The sequence below is a fragment of the Daktulosphaira vitifoliae genome, unplaced genomic scaffold, assembly GCF_025091365.1.
Source record: "Daktulosphaira vitifoliae isolate Bord-2020 unplaced genomic scaffold, ASM2509136v1 Scaffold_5, whole genome shotgun sequence".
Taxonomy (NCBI): domain Eukaryota; kingdom Metazoa; phylum Arthropoda; class Insecta; order Hemiptera; family Phylloxeridae; genus Daktulosphaira; species Daktulosphaira vitifoliae.
Window position 1 is genome coordinate 26,280,811 of NW_026099576.1, and position 24,445 is coordinate 26,305,255.

The following is a 24,445-nucleotide window of genomic DNA, read 5'->3' on the forward strand; positions in this document are numbered from 1 at the left end:
AAAAAAAAAAAAAAAAAAAAAAAAAAAACACATCATAGTAAAATTAATACCTTCTCCGCTTCGCATCGAAGCTAAAAAATAGATTTTAAATGAAACATATTTAATTAAGATATAACAAAGTACAGCAAAATTTTGTCAAATATATATAACTCACTGAAAAGGTCAATCATTTAAAAAGAAATATATGGAACAAAAATGTATTGCTTAAAAAACATTTCAGATATTAACAAAAATAAATACTTTTGATAAAAAAAAAATTATAACAGAACTGATTACACGTAAATAGATAAAAATATTTTTATCATTTGATAAGCAAAAAATTGCTTAATAAAATTTAAAACTGAATAAATCATAAAAGTTTTATTTAATTAAAAAAAATAATAATGGCATTGGAATGTATTAATGAAAGTACTTTATAAATAAACATTTAAAATAAAAATTCAAAAATATTTGCCATCGTATTTAAAATATTTAAGTTATACGACTTTAAATAATCTTCAATAATTGGCTCATTGAATTCATCAATAACCATAATATTATCATTTTCAACGTTTATGAGATTTTCAGTATGTGAAATTCTGCTGAAGTCATTGTCAGATTTTTCCGAATCTAAACTGCTTATATTCCAATCATCATTGACCAACATCTGTGATACATAATTTTCAAACGGTTGAATGGGAATATTAATTTCCGTATTGTCAGAATCATTAAGAACCATTCATGTCAAATCAATTAAGAGTCATATCCGGAATCAAAATATTCATGATCATTCTCGACATAATCATCATCTTCAACGACATCATCGAAGTCCATTTGATAACTCATTATGTCATCTTCTTCAGAAAAACTGTCATCAATGTTTTCAACATTGTCATGCTCATCCAAGGTATTCAAAATGACAGGAAGTTGTTGATGAATGACATCAATTGAGCTGTTTCTTTCTAAATAAATGTGGTCATCAATTTGATATTCTTGTTTATCGTACAAGTCAGATGAATCGTAACCATTTTCTTCTGACAACAACGAAGAGGAAAATTCTTCGGAGTTCGTGTTAGATATCTTATGAAAGGCTTCATAAGTATGTTCATTATCATCATCCAAAGAAAAGCTACGCATAACGACTGGAATACGTTCAGGAACATGATCGTTCTCTTCAACTTGACCATCACAGTATATTTCCAACATATTGGACTCCGATTCATGGCATTTTTCTTCTGTACATGATGAAGTGGAATTTTCTTCGGAGTTCATATTTATTCTATTGTATATGATCTCGTCGTGAAATATTTCTTCATTATTAACTAAACTGAAGGTATCCAAAATAATCGGGTTTTGTCCAGAAAAATTAATGTACCCGTTTTCTTCAACTTGACAATAATCTTCTTGCGAATTGCTCACAACTGAACTAAAAGTTGTTGAATTAACGTTACTTTGATGATCCCAACATCTAATTTTTTAATCATAGTTAAAATTAAATTCTTTTAAAAAAAATGCAAATTTTATTTTGCAGCGTATTAAAAAAAAATATATAAAAGTAGTTAAAATAAAGTTGTTTAAATTAATAAAAAAAAAAAATCTATCAATAAATTAAAATATCAATATTAAATGTAAACTTAAAAAAAGCTGACTTAAAAAAAGTTGAATTTTAAAAATTTTACTTTCTTTCGGAAAACTAAATAATTTAATAAATTAATATATTTACGGGTTTTTTTTAGCTCTCTGATATTCATTGTAATCGTCGCTAATTTTTCTTTTAGAACTAGACTGGCCAGCACTTGTATCAATTATACACTTTCCAGTTGCTAACTTCTTCGGCGGTGAATTTAATGTTGTAGTTTCATCGTCATTGTTTACTTTTCTTTTTCCATTAGAATGGTCAGTTTTCGGATCAACTGAATTATGTTCACTAGAAATATTGTTTGACTGTGAGTTCGAGGCTAACGATTCATCCTCGTCACATTTTCTGTTTTTCATGTTTGGCATTATGGATAAAACGTAATGATAACTTGAGTAATCTCAAAACTTTATGCAATTTACGATAATTTAGAAAACTATACAAGAAATTTACGTACTTAAACACAAAATCTCTTACTTACAGACAACTGAACGGAAAAATTAAATTTCTTTTTCTGTTTAGATTATACTTTACTGTTGTCAGAGCAATAAAAATATTAATCTATATTTTAACCAATATTTATTTATATAAATTCTTAAAATAAATTAATGAACAATTTCCCTATTCTAACGAATGAATGTTTTCTTTCGAATTGAATTGAATATTATTAAATTAAAGTTTTAAAGTAACTAAGAGTTGCATTTGATAATTATTAGATTTTATAAAAAAAAACAAAACAATATTCACGTAGGTTGTGTTTTTCATAAGTTATTTACTAGTATAGTGAATTTTAAAAGTACTTTTTACTTATCATGTAATTATTTTTATTTTTTTCTCAAAATAAGAAATTATAGTGCAGAATTTTCAATTATTACTATGTAATTTATAAGTTATATAAAATTAAATAAATCTAAAAATTCTTAAAAAATTAAAATAAAATCTCGTTTGAAATTAACTCTTTTCTTTTCCTTTTAGCTTCAATGCGAAGCTGAGAAGGTATTAATTTTACTATGATGTTTTTCAAGAAAACGATTTTCTAGGAAATCATAAAAAAATTAATTCAATCCGTTCATTGTTTTTTTGTTTTTTATTATTGTTTTAATAAAATAGTCTGCCAAAACGGTATTACCCGAAAATCGAATATTCTATGATTATAAATTTATTTTTCTACGTATTAACTTTGATACGAAGCTCAGAAATTATTAATTTTACTATGTGTTTTTTTATTTTTTTTTTCTTGTGTCTATTACCACTATTTCTCAGATCTCACCGGAACGATTTCTTTCAACGATACGTCATAAGATCAAAAATTGTGTCTAGTCGAAGACATTACTATCAAAAATTGAAAAAATTTCCCTTGTTCCCCTTAAATGGGGAAAACCTCCAAAAAAATTACAAATTTAAAAATCGCTAATTTTCAACATTTTTTCAATTTTTTTTACTAAAAGCTGCCGTAACTTTTTCATTAATGAATAAAACAATATAAATTTTTTTTTATAGATGCTTGATGTTTTTACCTATCAAATGGTATTTTTTTTTTATAAATTTAACGCTTTACCAACCCACAGAGGGGGATTCAATATGACAACTTTTTTACAAAAAATTAATTTTTTCAACTTAACTTTTGAAAATGTTTCGGAAAGTCTGACACTTTTATATAAATCTTAAATTAAAGTTAATGTAATGTACTTTATTATGAAAAAAAAAAAATTTGACCTCTGGACTTGTCCTCGTGGTGAAAATGGCTACCAAATGCTATTTTGTGTGAAAATTCTGGATTTTGTATTTTACATTTTTTACTTTAAAATGTTATAACTTAATGAAAAATGTATGGATAAATACAATTTTTTCATGAAAAGTAGTATTTATATACATCTTTCATTCGACATACTGTTTTTTTAATTCAAACCATTTCCCTTAATACAGGAGGGGTTCAAAACATAAAAATGCATATAGAAATTAGAACTTTTTCAACTTAATTTTTTAAAGTGTTCCAGAAATACTGACACTTTTATTGTGAAAATTATGGATTTTATTTTTTACATTTTTAACTTTATAATGCTATAACTTATTGAAAAGTGTATGGACCAACACAATTTTCTTATGAGAAATAATATTTTTTAATAATCTCATTTTCATTCAGGATATTAATAAGAAAATAACAGATTATGTAGCTTTTGGAATTATCCACCAATTTTTTAAAATTAAACACTATCTAAAGATTTGCATCGAAGCGCTTTTTTTTTATAGTGATTTTAATCACTGTCAGATATTATTATATTTGATCCAACTATGCCACGTCACCACTGTGCCGCGACCCCCCTATGCTGGGTTTTTATGTCTTAATAATTGTTTTTTTTTCTTATCCCTTCATTTTCAGAGTAGTTTTTGCCTTCGGGTTTTGTCCACTATTAACTTAACTGTTATAATTTAATAAAGTTCCCTTAATATTTTTAATCAAGAAAAATTTTTACTTTTATAATTATCCCTAGTTTTAAGGTAACTGTCTTCGACATACTAAAGTATGTCCACCACTAACAAAACATATTTTGTTTTATTTACATGCACCAGGATATTATAGTCTACAATAACACTTTATATTTTAATATATATATATTTTTTTTTTATTCAACGATCTATTTGGTTTCATCATATTTTATTTATTTAATTTAATATTATTTGGTTTACTTCTTGTTTAATTTTTTATTAAATCCACTCATCGTCCGGGTGTTTTTTTTTAATCGAGACCCTCACCTAAATGGTTGGCGACTCGACTTTCCTTTTGCAAGGAAGCCATGAGAGTGGCGACTCCACATTCCGTTACGTGGCCCAAGTTGTCACTTCTCAACTTTTTCTATCACTTCTTAGTTTTGATATTATTACTAATTATTAAAAAATGAGTATTTACATATAAAAAAATAATTAAAAATAAAAAAAATTGTTTTTAATTTATTACTGATTTGGATTGTTAATATGTTAAAAATAATCAGTGCAAAATGTCATTTTTAACTAATTTTTTTGTTCCATTAATGTTGATTTTTATGAAAGTTTATAATTTAAAAATTTTGAACATTTAAGCATAATTTTAACTTAACTTGCAAGTTTAAAATTGATAGCATTAAATAGAAAACTTGATGAGGATTTAAATAATGTTACTGTTATGATTAATATGCAGTCAGGAAGTTTTATAATGACTATTAACATATTAAATTTTAAATAAATGCTATAATTGTTTTATATATTTCTTAGTTATATCATAATATATAACAAAAATTAGCGACGAGGATGTTGACCAGAAATGGAGAGGCATATATTGGTCTTGGCTACATGTTTTTCGACCATGTAACAAATGAAAAATAACATTTAAGTTAAACAGTAATTTTATAGTTGGTAATATTACAGAAGTAGAAATGCAATAAGCTATGCTAATTACTTCATTAAGTGATAACACCTTATCACTTTTAGAAAGTTGAGGTGTTCCATCAGAAATTAAAGGTAAATATTTCAATAAACTAGGCACACTATTAGATTAACATTTTACTCCAATTAAACCCTACTTTTTGATTAGAAATACATGTTACACAGCTGAAAAGAATCCAATGAATTCTGTATCTGAATGATGGATAGCTAGAATACGCACTTTAGCGATGCCTTATGGCTTTGGCAGTGAACTTAAAAATTATTTTACAAGACGATTTAATTCAGTAGTTCTCCAATATTCAATAATACGATGATTATTTTGAATTTACTACAATTTTGTCTTATCATCGAATCAACTTTATGTGTCATTGAAAAAAGATAAAATATACATACAAGTTAATTGTTTGCAGTATTTATAGATAACTATGTATGAATATATATGTAGACAATAATGGGAAAAAACTTGAGAATACACTGCAACTGGCAAATATTCTAGGTTTTACATAGAAATTATCAACGTATAAATTGTTAAGTTTTATTTTTATTGTTTTAAATTTTTTTTTCATTTAGTGTATATTCATTCATGTGAGCGTCCAAATTATATTGCTATTGTATCATATGTGATACAATATTATTATTTATTATGTATAGTTATGTATTATTTCAATTTTAAAATAATTATATATTTAATTTTGAAGTACATAAAAATTAAGAAATTAAAATTAATAAAAATCAAACAATTATCATAACTATTATGTCATTGAGTGAATATTCATATATGTGAATGTATTCAATTGTGTTCGATGATAAATAGAGTTTACTTCTAAAGTTAATTACTACATATTAAGAAATAATATTTTTTAAACTCCATCATTTTCAGAAAAATTGATTTTATTTTTTTTGGTTTATTTATTTATTAAAGATTTAAATATTTATTTGGCATAAATAGTGCTATTTTACAAATTGTATTTATATATAGACATTATCAAGAAAAATTCAAACATGTTAGCAAGCATTCAAGTTAATGAACAATTGTTTAAAACTTACATTTTCTACTCGGCTCTTTTNCAGCATTCAAGTTGATGAACAATTGTTTAAAACTTACATTTTCTACTCTGCTCTTTTGGTGTTAAAAGTTTTATTTATGGCTTTACTTACTGCTAGACAAAGGATGATAAAAAAGGTGAAAATTTAATTATATTGCTTTAAATATCATACAATTAATTTCAAACGTTTGGGTATACAAAAATAATCAATTACATGAGTGTTGAGGGTAATTAGAATATTTTTGTTAATCCTTATTTTAAGATATTATTCATTGATTAATAGTATTAATGTATCAATACATATTTACATATTTGACTATAGATTTTATGTTATATTTGATATATTAGTCAGCCTGACTTAGTAGGTAAAAAGTATAAGTAGGCCACTGATTTCAGTTGGAGTATCCAGCTACGCCGGTCATGATATGTATGTTGCAAGAAAAATATCACATCTGAATAAGTGTAACAAAAATTTATTAAAAATGTAATTATTAAAATCAGGATAACTCAAAAAGAGAAAATAGTAAATTGTATTGTGTATAAAGTTGATATTACTGTTCTGGAATATTTACCTGTGGCGCATTCAAAAATCATTTGGGAGGGTATTTAATATTTTTTACTGTGTTAAAAATACTATAAAATTTAAAATCAAAGTGATAAAAAAAAGAGATCTTTAGAGGCAAATTTCTTAGATATCGACCTTAAAAAATATAGAAAACGCTGGTTCAATGGAGTAATCGCCTATATCCTCCATAATTATGACTTTGGTATTCACAATAATTAATAATATAGTTGTACATAGTACAATGCCATGTTAATATTCACAGATAAGTCCCAATTTTTACAATAAACTCATAGACTTGTACATCATATAAGACATAAATAAGATATATATAGATTGTACTGTCCTGATAATGTATGTACAAACTTATATACTAATAACAGTTTTGAAATTTGTATATAACTATCATTTATTTGTAAATATATGTAAATGTAAATATACATGTATATGCACACACGCAAAATTGTAATATAAACTCTGCGTGGACATAAAAAAAAAAAAAATTCAAATAGAATGAAGTATATTTGAACAGTAAGTTGATTATAAAGTTCAAACAAATTAAATGATATATACCCAGATTAGGTTAACCAATGGCAACCAGTGGCGGCTCGCCGGGTGAGGCAAGTGAGGCACAATCTCACCTGCAATTTACCTTATAATAATTTATTTATTTCGTGCCTCCATCAATATCAAATATCTTTCAAAATATTATAATTTATTTTTATAATTAACACAATTTGTAATCTTGAACCATAAAAGATAATAGGACGAAAATAGATAACATAATGTTGCGCCTGACTGGCGCTGCACAAACACAGCGAGATATAACACGGTAGTTAGTGCCGAAACCAAAGGTCTAAAATGACAACACGTTACACGACTGATTATGAAGCAAACCGATGAGGTCCGAGAGGCAAACTTTTTATGATTCAGTTGCTATTATAGCAACTGAATCATAAAAAGTAATCCAGTATAATACTGGATTATTAAGATTGATTGGTGGGGGAGAGTCGTGAATACTTGGTAAAATAAATATAGTTTAAAAAAACTAAAAAACACGCTTTTAAAGCACATCGAACTAAAAAGTTAAAAATAATTTTTAAAATTAACTTAAAACAATAATGAACGAAAAATACTAGTATTATTGTGAAAAAAAGCGTCAGGCGCTCAATATACAAAAAATATGGCATAAAGCACCCACGCTTTTTTTCACAATAATACTAGTATTTTTCGTTCATTATTGTTTTAAGTTAATTTTAAAAATTATTTTTAACTTTTTAGTTCGATGTGCTTTAAAAGCGTGTTTTTTAGTTTTTTTAAACTATATTTATTTTTCACTTTTTAGTTTCATGTTATGATAGTAGTTAATATCAATATCATGGTTGTAACGGGTAACGGGAAATAAGGGTTCAATTCCGGAGAGGGAGTCTTTACCTTTATTAATTGACGACTCGTTTAGTGTAGCCTGTGATTTAATTAAAAGAAAATTAATTTATTCTGTTATTAATAGTTACTGAAGATAAATCTGTAGATAGTGTTTAATTTTAAAAAATTGGTGGATTATTCCATAAGCTTCAAGATCTCCTATTTCCTTATTTATATCGTAATTACAAGTTTTATGATTAATAATATATGAATATATATATATATATATATATATATATATTTATAATATATAAACATATAAAGGATAATATTCCGATTTAAAAAAAAAAGTATATCGCATAAAAGAAGAATATAAATAATAATTTTCTTAAAAAAATTGTATTGATCCATATATTTTTCAAAATGTTTAGGATTATAAAATTAAAAATGTAAATTATAAAATCCAGAATTTTCACACAAAAATAGCATTTGGTAGCCATTTTCACCGTGAAGACAAAATAAAGTCCGAAATTTATTTTTTCCCATGATAAAGTATATTACATTAGCTTTAATTTAAGATATAATATATATTTATATTATATAAAAGTGTCAGACTTTCCGGAACACTTTCAAAAGTTAAGTTGAAAAAGTTGTCATTTTGAATCCCCTCTGTGGGTTGGTAAAGGGTCAGATTTATAAAAAAAAATATATCAAATGATAGGTAAATACCTCGTGTAAAAAAAATTATATTAGCGATTTTTAAATTTGTAATTTTTTTGGAGGTTTTCCCCATTTAAGGGGAACAAGGGAAATTTTTTCAATTTTTGATAGTAATGTCTTCGACTAGACACAATTTTTGATCTTATGACGTATCGTTGAAAGAAATCGTTCCGGTGAGATCTGAGAAATAGTGGTAATAGACACAAGAAAAAAAAAATAAAAAAACACATAGTAAAATTAATAATTTCTGAGCTTCGTATCAAAGTTAATACGTAGAAAAATAAATTTATAATCATAGAATATTCGATTTTCGGGTAATACCGTTTTGGCAGACTATTTTATTAAAACAATAATAAAAAACAAAAAAACCATGAACGGATTGAATTAATTTTTTTATGATTTCCCAGAAAATCGTTTTCTTGCTTATTCTATTATACAGAATGATTTTTTTTATCATAACACATTCAATTACTTACAGAATAAATATATATAAACATTTTTTTTTTTTTTGTTATTTTTAGTTACACATTATTCTTGAATTATTAACTGTGTAATACTTTTTAAGTTCATCCCTTATGCCTTCTAAGGGTGTCAACTTTGTTTTTTTAAATGGAAACATATATTTTTAATTTAATAAAATGTTTGGATTTTTAATTCAATAGTAAATGGCATTTGAATTTTTAGTATAACTTTATTTGTTTATTAGATATAAACATTTAAAGTTTCAAATTTTTGAATTAATATACAGGTATAGTACACAAGGTATTAAAAATACAGGTAGCTAATTGGTTTTTTATGACATCAATATTTTTAAATGGAAACACATATTTTTAATTTAATAGTAAATGACATTTGAATTTTTAGTATAACTTTATTCGTTTATTAGATATAAACATTTAAAATTTCAAATTTTGAGTTATTATACATGTATGTTCTATTATATAATAAGATAATACATAAGGGATTACAAATACAGGTAGCTAAATGGTTTTACCAAGCGTGACTGTGACAGCTAATTAGATTTTTATGACATTGCTGTCACAGTCACGGATTGTTTATTATAAATTATGACTATCAATAGATATACTTTTTATACAGAGTGTTCAGTAAGTCAGTTAATGTATTTATGAACTAGCAACAATGTGCCTTACTACCATTGATAATAACAATGCTGTGTACCTGCGAATATTGATGTCATAAAAAACCAATTAGCTACCTGTATTTTTAATACCTTGTGTACTATACCTGTATATTAATTCAAAAATTTGAAACTTTAAATGTTTATATCTAATAAACAAATAAAGTTATACTAAAAATTCAAATGCCATTTACTATTGAATTAAAAATCCAAACATTTTATTAAATTAAAAATATATGTTTCCATTTAAAAAAACAAAGTTGACACCCTTAGAAGGCATAAGGGATGAACTTAAAAAGTATTACACAGTTAATAATTCAAGAATAATGTGTAACTAAAAAAAAAAAAAAAAAAAAAAAATGTTTATATATATTTATTCTGTAAGTAATTGAATGTGTTATGATAAAAAAAATCATTCTGTATAATAATATGTGCACATGTAATAGCATACAGAATAATTGTTATTTTTGGTTAATTTTGATGAATTTCAAACTCTTGTAGTGGCTAAAATTTTGGTCGTATTTCGCATTTTCGGATTTTTGGCGCTTCTTTAACACGAGTAGAACACCGTGGTAATGTTGCGGATTGAAGAAAATTGTTTTCATGTCATTAAGCGGCAAAAATGTTTCTACCTTATTCAATAATTTTCCCAGTTTGGTGACAGAGTACTTTTGTTGAAAAAAAAAAATTAGAAAATCAGAGCACACTGGTTAATTTTCTCAGGAAAATGTTTTTTCCTTGATCTATTATAAAATAAGATTATACACAGATATATAATAATTATTCATTATTTTCAAGTTTCAAGTAATGAATAATTCAATATTAAAGTAAATAAATATAAAGAAATGATCTGAAATGAATATTCTCTTCACATTTCAAAAGTGTAATTATATCAGTATTACATCATAAACATTAGTATTTGAAAACTAAAGAGATTTAGGCCCCCATAACCACTTCTTGAAACTACACTTTTGTTCAGTTCAAAAATATAATATTAAATTAAAAAAAAGTTTAAGTTAATAAATTTCTATTATTTTTTATTAAATAAAAATATATTATATAAATATGAAAATAAATGTTGTTATTATATTTTAGTTTGCTTCAAATCCTGAAGATTTAAAGTTGATAAAGAATTCAAAAATTCAGTTTGATGATGTTGATATAGAAAGAGTAAGAAGGTAAATAAATGTTTTGATTATAATATTATATTATAAACTTTGTAAGAGTCTATTAATATGAAAATTCCTTTGAAATTGTGAAATAGTTGGGTAATTTGGGAAAGTATTTTGACATGGCATTAACTATAACTATGGTTATTAAGAAAAACTCAACTCAAAAAACATCTTGTGAGTTTTTTCTGGTTTTCTTCACTTAATAAAAAAAAAATTGATTATATGTCAAATATCAAAGGAAAGTGGGTAAAAATTTTGATTATCTTCTCTTTACTTCTCATTCATTACAAATTTCCAGAATAGGAAACTAGAACTCTCTAGTTTAGCTAAACTTTTATGCTCTAACTAACATCTATTTTGAATTATTTTTCAGTATTGGGTATTGGAAGTTTTTTATTTTTTTATTTATTGATTTCGATAAATTTTTTGAAAATGTTATCCTTCTATTTAAAAAGAAGGCGGGTGAGAATTAAGTACATTGCAGTAATTACAAATTCACTTTAAGTATAAAGTGTTGAATGTGGAAAGTGACAAATATAGAACTATAGACAAATAGTATTGTGTTATGATTATTAATATTCATACCATCATATCTAATTTTTATTTTACCTTATATATGACTGATTCTTATTTTTATTTTTAGGGCACATTTAAATGACTTGGAGAATATTCCATTTTTTGTTATAGCTTGTTTTGGATATTTACTGACAAATCCTAGCATATTCCTGGCTACAAATTTGATTCGTCTCTTTGTAGCTAGTCGAATTTTTCATACAATTTGTTATGCAGTAATCGTTTTACCTCAACCTTCTAGAGCTATTGCATTTTCTATGGGATTGGGAGTAACTATTTACATGGTTGTTCAAACAATTTTATATTTCGTTTAAAACTTATACAAATATCAAAATAAAACATTATATTGTGATTTTTTTTTGAAAAATTATTCACTGAAATATTCAGTCAATTTTCTATTATTTTTATATTTTTTAAAAATCTTTAATTATTTTATTATTATAATTTTTATAGATGTTTTTTTTAACATTAAATTGTTTTTTTATTTTTAAGTTTTAAGTATTGACTAAATAAAACCAGTACAGTGGGATCGTGGTACAGTGTGGACGTGGTTTAGTTGGGTCAAGTATAATGATATCTGACAGTGATTAAAATCACTATTATATTAAACGCTTCGTTGCAATACTGTAGAAAGTGTTTAATTATAAGAAATTGGTGGATTATTGCAAAAGCTACAAAATCTTCTATTTCCTTATATATATCCTGATTACAAGTTTTATGATTTATAAGTGTAATATATGTATAAATATTTATTATATCAATTAAATATGGTATGAAATTGAATTTTAATAATTTAGTATTGTAATTTTTACAGAGAANAAAAAAAAAAACCCTCAAGAGGTTCCGGTTCTCAAAAAAAAAAAGGTTTTTTACCGGTTTTCGGTTATAACTGATAACCGGTTTTAAGCCTTGGTAATAATAAGTGATATATGAATAAATATTAATTGTAGCAATTAAATTAGTATGAGATAGATATTTAATAATTTATGACAAACATGTATTTAATTTTTTTCGGAGAATTAAATATAGTATAGAATTGATATTTAATGTAAAAATTACTAAATACTTAATTGTATTGTAATTTTTACAGAGAAACTCTAAAAAATTATAAAGTAGATATTAATTGTATGGCAAACGTGTATAAAAATTGAAGGACTTGACACAAAACTTTTTATATAATAATTTGTTGTTAATTATAAACAAATTTAATATATTTTACGGGACATGCCCTTTTACAAAAGAGATATAATAATAATCTAAACATACGAAAATAGGTAATACGTAATCCAAAAAGAAAAGGTTGACCGCACAGTCGATTCGTAGTAAAACACAAAATAAGACTACGGTAAAGTCGCACTGGTGAATAAATTAAACCAGAAGGTAAACTAATGCAAAGCCGCACTGACGAGTAAATAGTATTATATATAAATATCTATATATATTGATATAGATCGCACTGGCGGTCCCGATATAACGCCAACACTAGTTACACCGCACTGTAGTATCCTAATGGTGTAAGATAAGTCAAGGTCCCGGTATAACCGACGCTAAACGTTGTACAATAAAACAGACCAAAAAGGCAGAAAGGTAAACAGAGGGCGCAAAAACGGAGTCGAGCAACCAGTTAGGTGTACGTCGAAAACGAAACAGAAAGCAATATCGGTAATCCATATTCGGCGGCGGCCTTATCTCAGTGTCAAGGGCGGGGAGACGACCGATGACAACCGATTGTCATATTAATAGCTGGACGGCTGATATCGAGAGAGACACGGGTGAGCGCCAGCCTAGAGCAAAAGGCGGTGCCGTGTCATAGGTAATAATAATAATAATAACAATAATAATATAATAATAGCTTTAAATTGAAAAAAGACAAAGCTTTTATTCTGATAAGATCACGAGTCATAAAAAAAAAATCAACATCATTACAAATACGGTTGCATAGCGTAAGCGCTCTGGGAAAAATATAATCGGTACAAATTTTTTTTTTTAAAAAAGGCACAAAAAATAAATATGAGTTTCTAATTGAATAATTATGAGTTAAAATACCGATCTTACTTAATAATTCGGGACAGTCAATATTGTTATTTAGAAGATCATAAATAAATAAGATATCGGACATTTTACGTTTAACCTCACATGGCTGAATATAAATAGAATCTGCTACTAATGACATTGAGTTTCTAGAGATCGGTAAATTTAAGCGGAAAGCAATTAATTTTAAAAATTTATATCGAACATTTTCAACAAGTTGATCGGTCGAATCCTGACCCCATATTAATGATCCAAATTCTAAATTAGATCTAACCAGGGAGCAATAAAGTGTTTTTAGAGCTTGAATATTTTTAAATTCTCTAGTGTTTCTTAATATAAAATCTAGCATTTTAAATGCTTTATTAATAACTATATAAGTGTTAGAATAAAACGACTTATTGCATGAAAAAAGAACACTCAAATCTCTTATTGACTCCACTCGGATAATATTATTAATTTTATAATTGAAAACTAAAGGATCTTTTTTTTGGTAAAAGAGATAGAATTATATTTATTAATATTTACTGGTTGGGTTGGGTTTTAAATTGACTACTTGTCAATTAAAAAAAAATAGCTCATAAAAAATTTAAAATTGGTGCATCACAATATGATTATATTGAGTTTTCGAACCTTTGTAGAGAATGTAAAATATTGACTTTACATTGTAACTCTAATTATATTTTTAGATTAGAAAGTAACATTTTGTCTAATATTAAACCATTTTAGAATCACATTAATAGGCTTAAATCTAATAAGACTCCTATTCCGGAAAATATGTTTTATAATAATATTACTGCCACTGGCAGTCTGCCAGTAGTTTCGATGAGTCTGCTCAATTATTTGCTCAATTTTTTTCTAGTATATACTCGCTCCCTCACTCACATAATACTATGAATATGAGTTATGACGCTACAAATATTAATTATAATTTGAATTTATCTATATGATATAAGAGCGAAGAAGAAATCTTCGATGCTTTGCATTCGCTTAACGCATATAGTTGTGTGGGTTCTGATGGTGTCCCTCCTATTATATTAAAGGAATGTAAAAGTATCTTTACCAAACCACTTCATACATTATTTAATTTGTCTCTGTCAACGGGCACCTTTCCAATATATTGGAAAAAATCTTATATTGTCCCTATTTTTAAAAGTGGTGATAAAAGTAATGTTATTAATTATAATTATAGACCAATTTCTAAATTGTCAATTATTCCAAAACTATTTGAATATATTATTACTAAAAAACTATCTAAATTATTGTCCAATTATATCTGTCCTAATCTACATGGTTATCGACCTAATAAATCAGTTTTCACAAATTTACTCATTTATCACACTGATTTAATCTCATCTAGTGAAAACGAAAGTCAAATTGATACCTTTTATACTGATTTTAGTAAAGCTTTCGACAGAGTAAACCATAACTTGCTTATATTCAAACTTCAAAAATTTGGTCTGCACGGCAATTTCCTTAATTGGTTAAATTCATACCTAACTAATAGAACCCAGTCAAAATTAGCAAATTCGGTCCCTAATTTGTGAGAATGTGAACATTTACCATTAAATATGGTTGTTTGGGATACTTTAGTCGTTCCAGTATCTTCCCACCTAATTTCTTGTAAAGCCACACATTTCATCTTATATTTTTCTATTTCTCTTACTAAATAAAAAGTCGCTACTGGTTTGTACGTAAGGTTTTTACGTTCTATGTACCACATAGTAATTCCAATTCCCTGTTTCCTTTCTTTTTTCCATAAAATCTAACCCGAGGCTTAAAGTATTCATTTTAAATTATAGGTATTTTTCAAAATTTTGAAGAAAATGTTTGCAAAATATTTACAACATTTAAAATATATTATATTTGGTTAGGATTGGTCGGACCTAAAGACCAATATAAAAAAAACATACAGCAATCAACCGGGACACAAAGGCTTACTGGAAGCGGTTCAATAGAGGCTAAACAACTATACGATCTTCTACATTCATTAATTTAGTTTATATTTTATTAAGTAATTCAAATATATACTTATGTTATATCGTACGTCGGTAGTGCCCCGACGTAGACACAAAAAGTCGTACACAAATTAAAAAAAAAATGTTCTTTGAAGACGAGTTCGTCGTTTTTAGCTCTTCTCGAGTCCTCCCGTTGGATACACTGGTCAGCCCCAATCCCTCAAATTAGTGAACTACTAAAGAGGTAGAGTTTAGACCCGTCAGCATGGTTTAGCTCAAAACTAGCACTGAAGTTGCTAGTTGAACTGAAGTTGATTGAAGGGTGGCTCCTCGTCAACCACCAGCACAACAACCTTTTCACTATACCTACTAAATGAAGATTAAGTNTCAACATTTTCTGGAATTTTGTAACGCCTTGTAAATTGACGAGATATGAAACCATGTTCGTCACTTCGTTCTTCGTGTTTGCCATCGATGACCACATAATCATCAACCACTTTGACATTCACTTCATCTGGTTTGAACTGTTGAACATCCAAATTCACTTTGAACCCATTTTTGTCATTTTGAATACGTGACAGACCACTGTCGGGTGCAGCCACTAGACGCCATGGGGAATGATATCTTCTGGTCATGGAAGGGACTGCATGTTGAAGAGAATGCCGTGGAACAACAATATCATCGTCCAAAAGTCCTAAGCCAAAGTACTGGTCATATAAGGTGGGACGAGAAAATTCTTCCAATAAATATGGCAATAAAGACATCTAAACAAAATAAATTATAATACCAAATTATTTTCGACCGGAATTATTGTAGTAATAAGTGAAAAATTTAATTACAATTCATCAGTACATTAAAACTAAAACCTATTTAAAATGTAAAAAAATACATTTCTTAGGATAATATAAAATAATTGTAAATTTTAAAACTAATATTTGTTCTTAGTATAAATATTAACATAATGGAAATTAAAATATTGGTATAATAAAATTTAATGATCAACTAGTGGTTGATATAGTTTAAGAATTGTATATTATATATAAATAATAATACTATTTAAAATAATTTTTATTATTTAACTAAAAATTTTTGTTTGTAAATTTAAATAATTTTTTTAAACTAATTTATGTTTTGTATAACAACAGAATTAATTAAAATAATATTTATTATAATAAATATATTTTATAAATAAAAATATATATTAAATATTTTTTTTTAATGTCCCTAAGTCAATTAGGTGATGTAATTAAAAATGGGGGGCTTAGCTCCTCTATTTCCGAGTATAGCTACTTCTACGAATAATTGATTTGTTTAATAAATTTAATTAATTAAATACGATGTTAATTTAAAAATGTATTTTAAGTAAATATGTTTACCTAAAAGGTAAGTATGAGGGTCAAACCTTTCTATTGTTCTAAACAGTCGTTCGTCCGATATTTCATACGTTCCAAACCTGTTCGTGAACAACGTTCGCCATATAAACCTATATAAAACACAATCTGAACATGTTCGAGAATGGACGATTCAAAAATAAATCCCCAGGTTACCAACCCAATCGTTTCCTTACTTAGTGAACACTCTATATAATTTATGTATGATAAAAAAAAATTATACTAATTAAAAAGAAACGAACATAATATTTAAAATGTATGTTTATTTTAATGTTATAAAATTACAATATTTCTTTAAATAAAAGAAAATCTAATAAAAATGAATAAATAAATAATGAGGTAATCTAAATATCAGTCTAATAGATAACATTTGAAGTTCAAAAATGTCATAAATTTAAAAATATGGTTCCATTTATTGTCAGACACTTTGATGCTTGAATGATATGCATGGACTAATGGAATTGATTTTTCCTTCTTGATGTTTAACAAAAATGATAAAACCAATACCTAACTAATTATACAAACTAAAATACTATTCTACATAAATAAAATTTGTTTATTACCATTAAAAATGGACCAACAGAACAATATTATATAATCAAAAGAGAATGTTTATAGTCATTAGAGAGTAAAAACATAAAAAATATTTTGCTCCTAATTATACATTTATTTTATTAAAATATAAATTGTAATTTATTATTGTTTATTATGATTAATGTTAGAAGTTACATAATTATTATATTTTTTTTAAAAAATATGATAATAAAATTTAGTTATTTTAGATATTGATAAAAATCTAAATAGGATTACATCAGTCTAAAATCATAGCAATTAAATTTAAGCAGAATAAAAATTTAAGATTCCATTTTTTCAGAACAATCTTTCTCATTTTTGTCAGAAATTTTGATGCTTGGTTGATTAGTATGGACTATTGGAATTGATCTTTCCTCCTTGTTGTTTTCAATTGTCTATAAAATATACAATTAATTAATAGCGTTTATAACAAAGTTAATTTAATTAAAGTAATTCATTTCAATTTATATCTCACTTTTTTTGGTGCACCAATGCTGAGAACACCATCAGAAGACAATGTGGAAGTTATAGCATTAGGGTCGACATATTCTGGAATTTTATAACGCCTTGTAAATTGACGAGATATGAAACCATGTTCGTCACTTCGTTCTTCGTGTTTGCCATCGATGACCACATAATCATCAACCACTTTGACATTCACTTCATCTGGTTTGAACTGTTGAACATCCAAATTCACTTTGAACCCATTTTTGTCATTTTGAATACGTGACAGACCACTGTCGGGTGCAGCCACTAGACGCCATGGGGAATGATATCTTCTGGTCATGGAAGGGACTGCATGTTGAAGAGAATGCCGTGGAACAACAATATCATCGTCCAAAAGTCCTAAGCCAAAGTACTGGTCATATAAGGTGGGACGAGAAAATTCTTCCAATAAATATGGCAATAAAGACATCTAAACAAAATAAATTATAATACCAAATTATTTTCGACCGGAATTATTGTAGTAATAAGTGAAAAATTTAATTACAATTCATCAGTACATTAAAACTAAAACCTATTTAAAATGTAAAAAAATACATTTCTTAGGATAATATAAAATAATTGTAAATTTTAAAACTAATATTTGTTCTTAGTATAAATATTAACATAATGGAAATTAAAATATTGGTACATACCTTATATTTCTTTAGTACAACTGACAAACAAAAACGTTACGTTTTTTGATTGAATAACGAAAAATGCAAGTAACTCAAATATTTATTTCACTAATACAAAATATTTCTTACTGTGAAAATTTAATGAAAGCTAAAAAGCACAATTAACTTAGGTATTCTGTATTTGTAAGACAAGAGAATAAGCTACGGCCGAATTGAATTGCCGCGCTTTTATTTATCAACGAAAATTCGAGAATCCAGTGATTCTTAAAATGTCCAAATCTAGAACATTCTAGAATTGTATTTTTAAATGTTATTAAATTAAGTAAAAAATGCAAAGTTTTACGATTAATAATTAACAGATACTTGTTATTAAATATGAAAATAATAAAATTTAATTTAATAATTAATACAAAAAGTAGTCATAATTAGTGTTGTAAAAATATCGTAATAATCTTTTTCGAGAATAGAACCATTTCTAGAACCTTTTAGAAATGTACGTTATAAATGTTATGTTTAAATTTTATAGTGGTGCAAATTTTCAATTGCAATAACTATATTAAAGAACGAATTTGTGTACAAAAATATGTTAATATAATGTATTTAATTATATGAAATATTAATTAGGTAAAATATTAAAGGATTTTTCATACATAGCTTAAATTTTATTGAAAATAATGAAGTTCTGGTGGTTTTATCTGACATGCAACGTAATTAATTAAATATTGATTTAAATAATCATAATCAGTGGCGTATATTCAAATTTGTCTTCAGGGGGAGGTTGGAGGGGTAAAATACTGCCACAATTTTATTATAAAATATATATTTTAATTACTATCTTTATTTTAAGATAGTAATAAGCACAGTATAGTCGCGGCATAGTGGTGACGTGGCACAGTTGGATCAAGTATAATAATATATGACAGTGATTAAAATCACTATAAAAAAATGCGCTTCGATGCAAATCTTTAGGTAGTGTTAAATTTTCAAAAATTGGTGGATTATTCTAAAAGCTACATAATCTGCTATTTCCTTACTAATATCCTGATTAAGATAAAGTATATCGAATGAAAAAGGGATTATTAAAAAATATTATTTCTCATAAAAAAATTGTGTTGATCCATACACTTTTCAATAAGTTATAGCATTATAAAGTTAAAAATGTAAAATATAAAATCCATAATTTTCACACAAAAATTGCATTCGGTAGCCATTTTCACTGTGAAGACAAAATAAAGTCCGAAATTAATTTTTTCCTATGATAAAGTATATTACATTAGCTTTAATTTAAGATATAATATATATTTATATTATATAAAAGTGTCAGACTTTCCGGAACACTTTCAAAAGTTAAGTTGAAAAAGTTGTCATTTTGAATCCCCCCTGTGGGTTGGTAAAGGGTCAGATTTATAAAAAAAAATATATCAAATGATAGGTAAATACCTCGTGTAAAAAAAAATTATATTAGCGATTTTTAAATTTGTAATTTTTTTGGAAATGTTCCCCATTTACGAGGAACAAGGGAATTTTTTTCAATTTTTGGGGCTAAATTCTTCGACTAGATGCGATTTGTGATCTTTTGACGTGTTGTTGAAAAAAATCGATCGGTGAGAGCTGAGAAAAAGTGGTAACAGACACAAAAAAATAAATAAATAAATAAACACATCATAGTAAAATTAATACCCTCTCAGTTTCGCATCGAAGCTAAAAAATGAGAATATTCTTTTTAACTTGTTTTTATTATATTTTTCTTTATTGTAAATCAAAATATTTGATACTTTAAAATTACTTTGACTATTAGAATTGGTTACTATTATCGGAGTAATAGCTACTTCAAGGTAACTTCTGTAACACTAAACAAAATTCACAAAACTAATAATTATATTATTGGGTTGCGGATAATAATTTTATTATCAATATCTTAAATTGAATAATAAAAAAAAAGTCACGGTCAAAATTGTTGGAATTATAAATTTTAATTCACCACTCTAAGTGTGTAAATTGTATTATTTATAATTAATAATATAATTTAGGTAGTTTTTTAAGTAATAATTATTAAAAATTACAAAATCTACCAACTCAAAAATACAATCATCCTTTTTGAATTTACCACGTTATGTCTTATCATCGAAACAACTTTTTGAACCATTGAAAAAACGTAATATATATATTCAAAATAATTGTTTACAAGATTTATGAGTAATTATCTATTAACCTTGAATTGTTTATGTAAACAATATTTACATACAACCTCGAAAAAACATTGCAAGCGTCAATTAATGTCGATTTTGTTAATAAAATATCAATGATACATCATCGTACGAACTGTTTAGTTAAATTTTTTGTCAATAAGTGAATATTTATATATGTGAGTGTTTTAAATTATATTATTATATCATATGTAATAATTATTATTTTTTATATAATATATAAAAAATACAAAAATAATGCATAATTATATTATAATAATGCATTATTTCAAGTTTAAAATAGTAAACTCTTTAATTATAAAATACATAAAAATTAAAAATCAAAATATTCTCTTACAGAACTATTATGTCATTGATTGAATATTCATTTAGGTGAATGTATTCAGTTGTACTTAAAATATAATATGGATAGAGTTCACTTCCAAAATTAATTACTACATATTAAGACATAGTATTTTTTAAACTTCTTCATTTTCAGAAAAGTTGATTTATTTTCTTTGGTTTATTTTTTATGTTTATGTTTATTAAAGATTTATATATTTATTTGGCATAAATAGCTCCATTTATCCAAATTGTATTAATATTTAGACATTATCAAGAAAAATTCAAACATGTTAGTCAGCATTCAAGTTGATGAACAATTGTTTAAAACTTACATTTTCTACTCTGCTCTTTTGGTGTTAAAAGTTTTATTTATGGCTTTACTTACTGCTAGACAAAGGATGATAAAAAAGGTGAAAATTTAATTATATTGCTTTAAATATCATACAATTAATTTCAAACGTTTGGGTATACAAAAATAATCAATTACATGAGTGTTGAGGGTAATTAGAATATTTTTGTTAATCCTTATTTTAAGATATTATTCATTGATTAATAGTATTAATGTATCAATACATATTTACATATTTGACTATAGATTTTATGTTATATTTGATATATTAGTCAGCCTGACTTAGTAGGTAAAAAGTATGTTTTGGTGCATGTAGACCCAGGTACAATCCTCAGGGTTCCAACAAGATTTATTTATTGGTAGTGTCTGGTCTCTGATGAAAGCTGGTCATAATACTTGTCCTGTCCATCATTGGCCTAGCTAAGAACCATCTTTGACTCATTAACACGCTACAGAAGGCCACCACCCTCTGTAGTATGTTAAGTTTGGGAAATAGAAAGCTGTAAAACTGATCATTATTATTATTTGATATTATTGTATTGTATGTATTACTGATCATTATTATTTTTATTTTTCAGTTCAACAATAAAATGTAATACTACAGAAATTTTTTTAACTAATATATGTATATTATTTTTTATTTATTATCATATTTTAGATTTTTTCAAATCCTGAAGATATAAATACGTTAAAGAATTCAAAAGTTAAGTATGATGATGTTGATATAGAAAGAGTAAGAAGGTAAATAAATGTTTTGATTATAATATTATATTATAAACTTTGTAAGAGTCTATTAATATGAAAATTCCTTTGAAATTGTGAAATAGTTGGGTAATTTGGGAAAGTATTTTGACATGGCATTAACTATAACTATGGTTATTAAGAAAAACTCAACTCAAAAAACATCTTGTGAGTTTTTTCTGGTTTTCTTCACTTAATAAAAAAAAAATTGATTATATGTCAAATATCAAAGGAAAGTGGGTAAAAATTTTGATTATCTTCTCTTTACTTCTCATTCATTACAAATTTCCAAAATAGGAAACTAGAACTCTCTAGTTTAGCTAAACTTTTATGCTCTAACTAACATCTAGAACGTATATTTCAAGTAACTGACCTGGGATTCCACCTGACTCCTTCGCTATCTTTTGACGTTCATATTAACTTTATAGTAGGCAAAGCCTTAAAAGTTTTAGGATTTTTAAAACGACATACTGACCTCTTTACTTCTCCACATTGTTTACGTTCCCTCTTTTTTTCACTTGTTCGCTCTATTTTAGAATACGGAGTGGTTGTGTGGCATCCTTATTTAGCTAAAGATCAACTCCGTGTTGAAAGAGTACAAAATCGCTTTTTATCTTACACCGCTTATTTACTCAAAATTACCCCCCTCATGATTACTCCATTATTCGTTCGGCACTTAATATCCCTACTCTTAGTTCCAGACAATTTGATGCAGACCGTTCATTTATCGATGCTCTCCTTAATGGTCTAATTGATGCACCAGACCTTTTGTCTTCTATATCCTTTCGTGTTCCATCCTATCCCACTAGAAATCACTTTCCCTTTCATGTTCCTTCTCATCATACCTCCTATAATAATAATAATCCAATACACAGAATGCTACGCTCTCTCAATAATACTTAGTTTTTTGGTCACATTTACTTTTATAAAAATTTAACTGTCTTATAATAATTATATATTATATTTATCTTATAAATCTTAATTTATTGTCATCATTATTTTGTTGTCATAGTTTCTTACTCTATGTTTTACATATATGCATGTACATTTTTTTTTTCTCTTTTTTTTGTTATATTATGTTATATATTTAGGTTACCATAATATTATTCCTGTAAATTGCCGTTAAATAATTAAAAAAAAAAAAGAAAAAGAAAACATCTATTTTGAATTATTTTTCAGTATTGGGTATTGGAAGTTTTTTATTTTTTTATTTATTGATTTCGATAAATTTTTTGAAAATGTTATCCTTCTATTTAAAAAGAAGGCGAGTGAGAATTAAGTACATTGCAGTAATTACAAATTCACTTTAAGTATAAAGTGTTGAAAGTGGAAAGTGACAAATATAGAACTATAGACAAATAGTATTGTGTTATGATTATTAATATTCATACCATCATATCTAATTTTTATTTTACCTTATATATGACTGATTCTTATTTTTATTTTTAGGGCACATTTAAATGACTTGGAGAATATTCCATTTTTTGTTATAGCTTGTTTTGGATATTTACTGACAAATCCTAGCATATTCCTGGCTACAAATTTGATTCGTCTCTTTGTGGCTAGTCGAATTTTTCATACAATTTGTTATGCAGTAATCGTTTTACCTCAACCTTCTAGAGCTATTGCATTTTCTATGGGATTTGGAGTAACTATTTATATGGCTGTTCAAACAATTTTATATTTCATTTAAAATATACACAAATATCTAAATAAAACATAATATTAAGTTTTTTGGAAAAATTATTCACTAAAATATTGAGTCAATTTTCTATTATTTTTATATTTTTAAAAATATCTCCAATATGTATTTATTTATTTATTTTTGATGATATAATGTTTATAAGTTCAGTGAAAATAACTATTTTATAGTCATATTTTAGTTTAATTACTTTTTAAATTATTTAATTTTATTATAATTTTTATTGGTGTTTTTGAATAAAAAAACATGAAGGGATTTATAGATATTTTTTTAAACATTAAATTATTTTTTATATTTTAATGTTTTTAGTATTGACTAAAAAAAAATGACTACTTTAGGAATACAACATTTAATTATTACATTTGATATTTTCTAGTAAATNTACAACATTTAATTATTACATTTGATATTTTCTAGTAAATTTTAATTTAATACCAATT

General features: G+C 25.7%; 3 protein-coding genes across 6 annotated transcripts; 1 reads left to right on the forward strand and 2 right to left on the reverse strand.

Annotated features, from left to right (window-relative positions):
- Positions 1–394: 394 nt before the first annotated feature.
- On the reverse strand, positions 395–2,082 carry LOC126907183 (uncharacterized protein DDB_G0273453/DDB_G0273565-like). Of its 2 annotated transcripts, none has more exons than XM_050688292.1 (2): positions 1,703–2,082; positions 395–1,405 (listed from the first exon to the last, which is right to left on the reverse strand). In XM_050688292.1, exons 1-2 carry the CDS (start codon positions 1,981–1,983, stop codon positions 733–735), a joined length of 954 nt encoding a protein of 317 aa, XP_050544249.1. In that variant the 5' UTR covers positions 1,984–2,082; the 3' UTR covers positions 395–732. The 2 variants fall into 2 exon arrangements, with proteins under 2 accessions (XP_050544249.1, XP_050544248.1); XM_050688291.1 differs by having other exon boundaries at positions 395–1,447.
- A 4,023-nt stretch (positions 2,083–6,105) lies between these two features.
- Positions 6,106–24,260, forward strand: LOC126907700 (microsomal glutathione S-transferase 1-like). Of its 3 annotated transcripts, XM_050689184.1 has the most exons (4): positions 20,886–21,047; positions 21,478–21,623; positions 22,221–22,303; positions 23,753–24,260. In XM_050689184.1, exons 2-4 carry the CDS (start codon positions 21,501–21,503, stop codon positions 23,994–23,996), a joined length of 450 nt encoding a protein of 149 aa, XP_050545141.1. In that variant the 5' UTR covers positions 20,886–21,047; positions 21,478–21,500; the 3' UTR covers positions 23,997–24,260. The 3 variants fall into 3 exon arrangements, with proteins under 3 accessions (XP_050545144.1, XP_050545143.1, XP_050545141.1); XM_050689187.1 differs by lacking the exons at positions 20,886–21,047; positions 21,478–21,623; positions 22,221–22,303 and adding exons at positions 6,106–6,218; positions 10,962–11,044; XM_050689186.1 differs by lacking the exons at positions 20,886–21,047; positions 21,478–21,623 and adding an exon at positions 6,106–6,218.
- On the reverse strand, positions 17,232–18,887 carry LOC126907697 (alpha-crystallin A chain-like). The gene is made up of 3 exons (XM_050689181.1): positions 18,701–18,887; positions 18,037–18,477; positions 17,232–17,956 (listed from the first exon to the last, which is right to left on the reverse strand). Exons 2-3 carry the CDS (start codon positions 18,475–18,477, stop codon positions 17,843–17,845), a joined length of 555 nt encoding a protein of 184 aa, XP_050545138.1. The 5' UTR covers positions 18,701–18,887; the 3' UTR covers positions 17,232–17,842.
- Positions 24,261–24,445: the final 185 nt, after the last annotated feature.

Bases quoted from the DNA above. Each gene is read 5' to 3' on its own strand.
- LOC126907183 (XM_050688291.1), bottom strand. From the start codon at position 1,983: ATGCCAAACATGAAAAACAGAAAATGTGACGAGGATGAATCGTTAGCC. The intron at 1,448-1,702 runs GTAAATATATTA...TTAAAAAATTAG, and splicing joins CAGAGAGCTAAAAAAAACCC to ATGTTGGGATCATCAAAGTA.
- LOC126907697 (XM_050689181.1), bottom strand. From the start codon at position 18,477: ATGTCTTTATTGCCATATTTATTGGAAGAATTTTCTCGTCCCACCTTA. The intron at 17,957-18,036 runs GTGAGATATAAA...TATATTTTATAG, and splicing joins GCATTGGTGCACCAAAAAAA to ACAATTGAAAACAACAAGGA.
- LOC126907700 (XM_050689184.1), top strand. From the start codon at position 21,501: ATGTTAGTCAGCATTCAAGTTGATGAACAATTGTTTAAAACTTACATT. The intron at 21,624-22,220 runs GTGAAAATTTAA...ATCATATTTTAG, and splicing joins GACAAAGGATGATAAAAAAG to ATTTTTTCAAATCCTGAAGA. The intron at 22,304-23,752 runs GTAAATAAATGT...TTTTATTTTTAG, and splicing joins GATATAGAAAGAGTAAGAAG to GGCACATTTAAATGACTTGG.